Source organism: the organism of the source record quoted next, assembly GCF_019968985.1.
Source record: "MAG: Porospora cf. gigantea B chromosome Unknown PgB_NODE_1056_length_8229_cov_135.342, whole genome shotgun sequence".
NCBI classification, from domain to species: Eukaryota; Apicomplexa; class Conoidasida; order Eugregarinorida; family Porosporidae; genus Porospora; species Porospora cf. gigantea B.
Genome location: NW_027178495.1, coordinates 1 through 8,229, shown reverse-complemented (window position 1 = coordinate 8,229; position 8,229 = coordinate 1). Strand labels below are relative to the sequence as shown.

General features: G+C 52.4%; 6 protein-coding genes across 7 annotated transcripts; 3 read left to right on the top strand and 3 right to left on the bottom strand.

The window, feature by feature from the left end:
- Positions 1-38: 38 nt before the first annotated feature.
- Positions 39-1,390, top strand: KVP17_005149 (uncharacterized protein; the record flags this gene model as incomplete). 2 transcript variants are annotated; one of them, XM_068514941.1, is made up of 2 exons in its annotated part: positions 39-45; positions 72-1,390. In XM_068514941.1, 2 exons carry the CDS (start codon positions 39-41, stop codon positions 1,388-1,390), a joined length of 1,326 nt encoding a protein of 441 aa, XP_068379762.1. The 2 variants fall into 2 exon arrangements, with proteins under 2 accessions (XP_068379762.1, XP_068379763.1); XM_068514942.1 differs by lacking the exon at positions 39-45 and having other exon boundaries at positions 527-1,390.
- A 632-nt stretch (positions 1,391-2,022) lies between these two features.
- Positions 2,023-3,003, top strand: KVP17_005151 (uncharacterized protein; the record flags this gene model as incomplete). Its single annotated transcript, XM_068514944.1, has 1 exon — positions 2,023-3,003. One exon carries the CDS (start codon positions 2,023-2,025, stop codon positions 3,001-3,003), a length of 981 nt encoding a protein of 326 aa, XP_068379765.1.
- Positions 3,004-3,418: 415 nt separating this feature from the next.
- KVP17_005272 (uncharacterized protein) lies at positions 3,419-4,469 on the top strand (the record flags this gene model as incomplete). The annotated part of the gene is made up of 3 exons (XM_068515077.1): positions 3,419-3,576; positions 3,730-4,088; positions 4,117-4,469. 3 exons carry the CDS (start codon positions 3,419-3,421, stop codon positions 4,467-4,469), a joined length of 870 nt encoding a protein of 289 aa, XP_068379768.1.
- Positions 4,470-4,486: 17 nt separating this feature from the next.
- Positions 4,487-6,052, bottom strand: KVP17_005153 (uncharacterized protein; the record flags this gene model as incomplete). Its single annotated transcript, XM_068514946.1, has 1 exon — positions 4,487-6,052. One exon carries the CDS (start codon positions 6,050-6,052, stop codon positions 4,487-4,489), a length of 1,566 nt encoding a protein of 521 aa, XP_068379767.1.
- Positions 6,053-6,582: 530 nt separating this feature from the next.
- Positions 6,583-7,554, bottom strand: KVP17_005152 (uncharacterized protein; the record flags this gene model as incomplete). Its single annotated transcript, XM_068514945.1, has 1 exon — positions 6,583-7,554. The coding sequence occupies one exon, from the start codon at positions 7,552-7,554 to the stop codon at positions 6,583-6,585; it is 972 nt and encodes a 323-aa protein (XP_068379766.1).
- A 319-nt stretch (positions 7,555-7,873) lies between these two features.
- On the bottom strand, positions 7,874-8,170 carry KVP17_005150 (uncharacterized protein; the record flags this gene model as incomplete). Its single annotated transcript, XM_068514943.1, has 1 exon — positions 7,874-8,170. The coding sequence occupies one exon, from the start codon at positions 8,168-8,170 to the stop codon at positions 7,874-7,876; it is 297 nt and encodes a 98-aa protein (XP_068379764.1).
- Positions 8,171-8,229: the final 59 nt, after the last annotated feature.

Sequence of the window (8,229 nt, the reverse complement as noted above, 5' to 3'; positions counted from 1 at the left end):
TCACCATGGACTATCTGCCTTTTGGACTTGAGTCAGGAATGAAAAGTGGGACACACACAAGAACCACACAGATCACTTACCGCGAAGGATCCGCGAGAATCTGTTCTCCCTAACCGATCGTCGTTTTGCACTTGAGAAGGACCCGTCGTTAACAGGGGTGTCCAACAGATGGCTATACAACCGATTTGGAATATTGGAAGGCTACACTTCTGATGACTCGCCGGAGTCAAAGTCGAAAACCGGAGGGGGTATTGTCGAACCACCGGTGATCTACAGGCCTTCAAAAGCGAAATATGAAGAGGCATTGAAGAAGAAACCAAAAGGAACCTCCAAAGAGCGGTGCAAGAAAAAGATTGGAAAGAAGGAAAGGCGGCATGCTGCCAAACCGCTGCGCGGTATAACCAGTACGGCCATAAGAATCCACCTTCCACCTGTTAACCTCATGCGCGTGGCACATAACGAAGGAGCCGATCACTTGACAGCTCCTCAACGACCTCCGAGTCCAGAGCCCCCATCAGAGCTACAAATGTCGATAAGAGACTTGCTGTTGCCTGGTTGTATATACGGAGAGGTTGGTCAGCCACCGGACCAGTCCTTTATGATAACGCATCAAGACGTCATCGGATCCTCGTACTTCGCAGCACAGGTGCGACACATGCACGGTATGCTGAACGTGAAGAAAGCCCCCAAGGTTGTGAAGGGAACTCCATTGAGCGGTCGGAACCCATCTGGTCAAAGGAGTGTCCCCCAAGTGGAGATTAAGAAGCCGCGACCTGCTGTGACCCGCACCGCGAAGAACGCGAAATCATGCTCTCTTAGCCCTCTGCCAATCACAACTGGGATACCAGAGAAGAAGCCTCAGCCTGTTCGTGAGAAGAGAAAGGGTGGGATTGCGGAACACCGTGCTTCAAACCACCAGGAATACACGGACCTGTCGCCTTCCTCCGCGCGGGAAGGCAACCTAACCGTACATACAATGGAGGCCGCCCGTCCGCCTCACACCAACGCAAGCGCGGCCGTACCTGTGCTCAAACCACAGATCGACAGGCTTCTCAAAGCCAAAGCAGTTGCTTTTTCCAGCGCCCAACATCCGGAAGGGCCTCCTCGCAAAACGGAACGTGCCAGCGATGGGTCGAATGAGGCAGTTGTCACAAACGCACTAAAACAAGGGAAAGGCGCGGTGGAGGAATTCAACCTGACTACGCCCGGCCTGATATTAACCACCCCTTTCGTCACCCACAAAAGGGGCAAGAAGTCAGCAAAGGTCGCGAGGGACAAAAATGGCCCACATATTCGACCAAGAAGCGGGGAGCAGAAGGCGAAGAAAAAGGCAGCAACACAGAGTGTGGTAGAGGCCGCCGTCAGGCGAAGTCCGCGTCACATAAGGTAGGGAAGTGTGGTAGAGGGCCTTTCCCTTGCTTGGAGTGGCTGGTATCTCGCACGACGAGGCATCAAGCAAACGTGGTCTCGTTTTCCAAGGACTCAATCTCCAAGGGATTCATTGGGTCGAGCGGAATGTTCGGCTCTGTCACAGTCATATCACGGGCAGGTTCTGAGGTTGGCTGTTTCCGACAACGTCGAAATCCCCACGAGGAAGCTCGTACGCAAACTCTCTGTGTCAACATTAGATCGAACGATGGCATCTAGAGCCACGAACTCACCAGCACCGCCGACACTGACCGAGCTATTGCACACATGATGTAGCTGAAAGCCTTGCACCCGTCTACCATTCGCGAGAGGGCTCTTCCACAGCACATGCAGAATAGCATCATCCCACCGACACACAACCCCAGCTGAACGGCTGTATGTGGAGGAGAACGTTGTCGCACATTTCGTTTGCCCCCAAAATTTCTCCTTGGAGGTTTCGTAAAACTTGTTGGCAGCGGCCTTCGCCCGTGCCTGGACACGATCGGCCATGTAGCTTCGTGAGATGTATCGGGACGTCTCACTCTGTCAAGCCGAGCCGACGTCGCATATGAAAATGACGCAATAGTTAGTCATCACGCGAAAGCTGGATTTTTGATGTCTTCGTTGACTCTCGTGGTGGCGGGGAATTCCAACCGACGTCTCGTACAGGACCACGTCTCAGGCTTAGTGCGAGAACTGTTTCTCGTGATAGAGTACAGAGGCGGAACGAGCGGCCTAGGAGCCCTAGTTAGAGAATGGGCAGCTGTCTTAGTTGAGTTGGAAACAGAGGCTGATTGCTTCGTGATTCCTGTGTGTGTGGACGATTGGCAGGCCACAGCGAAGGCTCTTACCGGCATCGTGCAGCTGCGGCGCTTGCCGTGGACCCATAGTGTGCACAAGGCTGACATTGAGCCGAGTGAGCTCGATGTAGAGATTGCAAAACCTCGACGAGTCGCGTTTGGAGGCACCTTTGATCACCTCCACGTCGGTCATCAATTGTTGCTTCTGGAGGCCATTCTGGCGGCGTCCGGTGGAAGTCTAACAATTGGTGTTACCGCTGAGAAAATGCTTCAAAGGAAGATGCACCGCGCATTTCTGGAGCCCTTTGCTGAACGATGTCTCCGTGTTCAGATCTACACGCAACTGGTAGCGTCGTGCATTCTACAGGAGCCCGAGTTGCGCGTAGAGCAGTTGCATCACGACCTCGATATCGCTGGGACTCGGCGAGAATTTGACTTGCTTGTGGTTTCTGAAGAGACCGCTGGAGGAATTCGAAGCGTCAACGCTTTGCGTGCAACCAATTTGTTCAATCCGCTGCAAGGCATTATCGTTCCAGAACTCAAGACTGCTCAAGGGAAAAAGAGCTCCACTGATAGGCGCCGGTTCCTACAAGAGATATGCGTGAAGTTCCACCTGGAGGGCTACGAGGATTTTTCCGACCTCTCGTCCATCGAACCGCATCTCATAGCGTTGCAATCGGGGTTCACAAGCGTTCGACAGTGCCTGGAGGCTGCGATCAAATCAAAGGACCCTGAGAGCCTTTCGGTTTTTGCGAGAACATTTGACCTCTCGAGTGAATTGCGCAAATCTCACTGATGGCCGAACCACCTCAGTTCCCCCAGCCAATGAAGCCCGCAGAGCAGGAGGCCTTCGTCCAGACACTGGGCTCTGATGTACTATCGCTGCTGGACAATCAAAGGATCGCCATTGAAAGCATAGCGGGCCCTGAACGTCTAGAGACTCAAGAGCAGCGACAGCGTCTGCAGGATACCGTTCGGCTATTCATTGAGGGTGTTGACAAAGTTACCGCTGATCTACACAGGCAGATCGACGCGGTGCCTGACTTCCGGAAAGTTGACGTGAGGTGACTGTTTGCTCACTCTTTTCCAGTGCTCTACACCTGTGCATGACATGCTGTTGGCCAATTTAACCGAACTGGCGTCCGAGGCGTCCAGGTGGTCAGAAGAAAACTGAAGTCCGACGAGCCGAGCATCAATTCTCTAAATTTCGTATGGGCAACTGCCTGAAGACCAACACTCGCACACAGGCGCCAGTCAACCCCAACGCGACCTGGAAAGAGAAGCGACACTCCCACGTGTTCACTGACGAATCTAAAACCGACCTCAAGTCAATGTCCACCAAGCAGATGTCGGAATCGGTTTCTTCAAGGTGATTCCGTTTAAAACTGTTCGCTTTGTTTTTTTAATTTAAGAGTAAGTGCAGCGATGTGTGGTGAAAACTGCAGCGTAATCGTTAATCATAATGATTGTCATTGTTAATCGCATTTTCCTGAATGATACGACGACAACGCCATTCCGGCAGCACAATAGCGCGCCGAAAGTCGGGCCATTCCACTCGAGCCTCAGCGGCGCCTCTGTATATTTGCATCTATGGCGAGAGGGACCATCCTCAGAAGAACTCGTTTGCGTTCTTCTGCTTTTTTGTCGACAGCAAGATGCGAGGGGTGAATTCCCTCTCACCTGAGCAGCCCGCACTGAAACCAGTTGCCTCCCTATTAGATACGTCACACCTGGACATTCTGCCATTCAAAACCGCACTAGAGGCTCTGCAGGCTGTTCGCGTAAGCATGGATGATGCCTCGGAAGAAATTCACGGTGTGTCAGTTTTGTTGAGTTCGTGCGACTCCAGCAGGGATCTAGCAGACTTTGAAGGACACGAAGGTGGGCTGATCCATTTGTGAACACGCAGTTGTCGTTGCTTCATGGGACGGGCTGCTTCGGCCAGTCATAGTGTCGACATTTGCAGTCAAGGCTGCTCCTGGTGTCAACACCATTAATCTTGCGAACGTCACCCGAGGTGGGAGATGCTGGGTGGCGGAGATTGGTCAGTTTTCTCTGCCCGTTAAGCCTGAAGCCGCACTTGTACAGTCCGCACTGCGCCCAGTGGCATTGCGACGTCTGGAAGATTTCAGACGGTGTCTCGTACAGCGCCAAGAGAGGAAGGCTGAGGTGTTTTTCGACCTGAATGAGGTGATTGGCTTCCCTCGGCTACCTGACTTGGTTGACGCCCTGCAGGAGTTCGACAAGCAAGGCTCCGTGTGATGTCATTTATTTACACACTAGACAGAATCCGCCGATCGCGGAACCGCGCGAAGCTGGGGCGTGGAGGCGTCGGGTCGTTGCACCACGGTCATGAGGAATTGCGGCGGTCGACTAGTCGGGAGCTCCATGCCCACCTCAACGAAGAGAACGTTCTCGGCGCAACGTGCTTTCACCGCAACGGGGAAGCCTCGCCAAAGCTCAGATGAGTTCGTTAGAATCCACTCATGGCGATACACTCCTTCCAACTGTGCAACTCGAGCGCCTGTTGGAAGGTGCAAGATGGAAGCGGTGAATGCAGGCCGACGTCGATCAAGTTGTGTCAGACTGAAGTCGCCCGAGTCGACGGTTTTCGCTGTGACGTGCTCGAATTCTGGTGACCGAATCACTAGATCCGGCTCCAAGGAACCATGCATCAGATACTGGTAGGCGAAGAGCGACTGTGTCAAGACATACGGCTTCAGAACGTAGGTAATGCTGTGGTCCAGGTCCAGACAGTCATCCACGATAAATGGTCTCGACCCTGACACCCGCAATGTCAAACCGCCAGGCCCCAGTCTCCTCTTGTCAATTTTCACCAGCGCATCGCCTCGAAGAGTGGTGCTGATGCACACCAGCGCAAGCTTGCTGTCTCCATCGCTGTAAGCCCACATAACGCTCCGAGCACAACATAAATTCCTTGGTGGGACACCTAGTAGAGAGCTGCCAATATCTCTCTCTGGCGGGAAGAGGTCGGGTGTTTCAGCCTTCAACATTGGACTCCCTATGGCAACAGTGTGCTTCCATTTTGTGTCCAAAGGCAACAGTCGTAAAACCACCTTCCTAAGCGAGTTGTGGAAAGCGATTACGTGTAGTTTACCGTGCTCGATCTTGATACAAACGGCCTCCAGAACGGACTGACCAAGGCGGAAGCGAGGAGAGTTCTTAAGGTGCAGTTTGGTGATCTTCCCGCGCCATACGGTAAATGGAATCCCAACGAGAGTGTCTGCGTCACCCAACCGAGCATCCATCACCCAGCTACCCGATTCCGGCAGAGGGAATGCCGCCAGTGCGACCTTGATGCGTTCTTCCGGACACCATCCGACAGGCGCTTGCAACAATGAGTCCTCGAAGGCTTGCTTGGCTTGGCTCGTTTCCATAAGCCCAGGAATATCTCGGGCTCTCTTGACGATTTGGTCTCGGGGTTTTTTCCGATGAGCCCAGAGTCCACAGTGACAGGAAGCATCTGTACTGGGTAACTCGGAATCGTTGCTGGTTGCCTGACCTCCAATTGGCACCTCGACCTCCCTGTTTTCAACAGTGAAACGCCTTTTCGTCAGGGGAATCCGGTACTCTCCGGAGTATGTGACGGTGCTGCTGGGACTAGCTCTGTGAGCAGAGTCATCAGGAGATGCAGCTGTGATATCAGTACTGGGCGTTACAGGATCTGCTGTGTCGCTCAGAGCGACCACCTGATCGTTGGGCCGAGCTTGAACGTCTGTCGAATTCAACATGTAGGCCTCTGCGTCCTGGTGGTCCAGATTCAGGTCCGAGTCCGCCAGTGGCACTTGCCCGCATCTCCAGATGTGGCCTAGAATCGACCACATGCACACCGGCTTTTCGCATCGAGCTCCTGTCGCAGGGTGCACAACCTTTTCCGAAAGGTTCAGTGACGCATAGAATTAAGCCATTGGTGACACATCACTACCAGATAACACGCAACGGTACAACCGAATACCCCACAGACGAGAGTGAAGGCTCCATCGAAGGTCCACTTGTCACATTCTAAGACTCATCATCAACAGGTTTCTGGTGCAGTAGCGATCTTCGACAGCGAACTGGGCGATGTTGTTGGTAAGAATGGCGTGCTGCTTGAAAGGCTCGAACACTTCTGGAATTACCACAGAGCTCCGTAGTCGTTTTTTTCGCGGTGTATGCGCAGAGATGATTCCGGAAGCACGCCATGTCGTCGCAAGGCCTTTTAATGAATCACACTCCAAGCATACCACGTCGTTGCAGTTCTCATCATCCATAGGTTCCTGGTGCAGAGCACCAAACATACACACTCCATAAAAGCGTCTAATCATCAACGGGTTCCTTGTGTAGAGAGATCAGCTTAGCCACTCCATAAAAGCGTCTAGTCCTCATCATCAACAGGTTCCTGGTGCAAAGCGATCACCCTATGGTGTGCGTTCGAGCCCTTATCCGTCCGTACCCACCAAACGCCTGGAGCTCTAGCAGCAGCGCTCTCTACAGCAAACTGGGCGATGTTGTTGGTAAGAATGGCATGCTTCTTGAAAGGCTCAAACACTTCTGGAGTTACCACAGAGTAGCCGACCTGCCGAAAAGCTTCGTAGTCGATCTTTTCGTCTGGGTTCGTGGTGATGTAGAGAGACGATTCCGGAAGCACGCCATGTCGTTGCAAGGCCTTCATAACGAATTTAGGGTCGCACAACTGGGCGTTTGTCAACTTCTGCTTCTTATTCGGTACCCGTTTTCTCTTGTCCCCCAAGCGGAGTTGCACAATAACTGGGTTAGGACCGATTACGTCCAACAACCGACGGGCCATTCCCTCAATAAAGGGGCTCCACTTTATGGTCGCCGCCACTTGAAAACAGGGAGGTGCCGTTTCCTTGGACTCCTTGGGGGCGAAAAGGCTATATCGGTTTCTTACAGTTGGTAAAGCGGTGACATTTGCGGGATCGACATTAGCGAAATGCGAAACATTGAGCCGGCAGTGGATGGTCCTCTCGATTTCGCCGCACTTGTCTACACCACTCAAGATGATGGAATCCATATCTTTCAGATCAGACCAATAGAGCTGGCACTGGTTCTTCTTTCCTGTGTGTTTCGGCCCGTCAAACTTTGGTCGGAAGTCGATGAGTGACATTCGGAGATGCCCTGCAGTCTTAACGTACGTCCCGAGCTCCGCGTCACGGTGATTGAGACCGCCTGGGTAGTTCAACCCCGAATCAGTCAGGTACCCTTGACTTGAATCGCACACTGGTAAGACCGGCAGGATTTCTGGGTGTGTTGTTCTACTCCAGAAACGAACGCAAAATAGAATAGAACAGCAAATAACGATGAGCGCTGACAGTAAACAGCGCATCAGAACGAAATATGGAAATAAGAGCCTAGTCCGTGTTTCAATAAGAGTGGTAAAATCGGGAAGAATGTTCGGCATATCTCTTCACAGGGTGGTAGAGTTGAAGAAACTCGAATCTATCATCTCCCTTCGCCTGAAATACCTTGATATCACCCTTAATCTTGTCCCTGTTTAGTTTTTGTAAGTAGTGTTAGTGATGATTACACAAGTACAGGTGAGGATAGAATTGGGTAATCTATATTTCTACGTAACAGTCTTCTATGAGTGTTTTGATTACCTGATCTAAAATACTTAGGTTTGGTTGATGGGAATATAAAAATCATCATGCAGGTTCGCTGGGCTTCTCCCGTTTGGTCTCCGCCGTATGGGGTGGCGACGACTCCTCCGGGTCCGTCGGAGTCTGGTCTGAAATACACACTTCAATCTCCTCCGACTCAGACTCCACCACTCGGCGTCTTTTCCGCGGGCGCCACGCCTTCGGATCGAGCTGGTAGTTCGTCCGGGCACCAGCAGGTACCTCGACTGGCGAATCTTGCTTTGTGACGCGTGTTAGTTGGTACCCTTCTGGTAGCAGTTGGTCAGGCGACCACGTCCACCTCAGGGGAACCTGATGGTGCATGTGGACCCAGTTGAGGCTGCGGATCCCTTCAGGTAAATCTTTAGGCAGCTTTCGACACT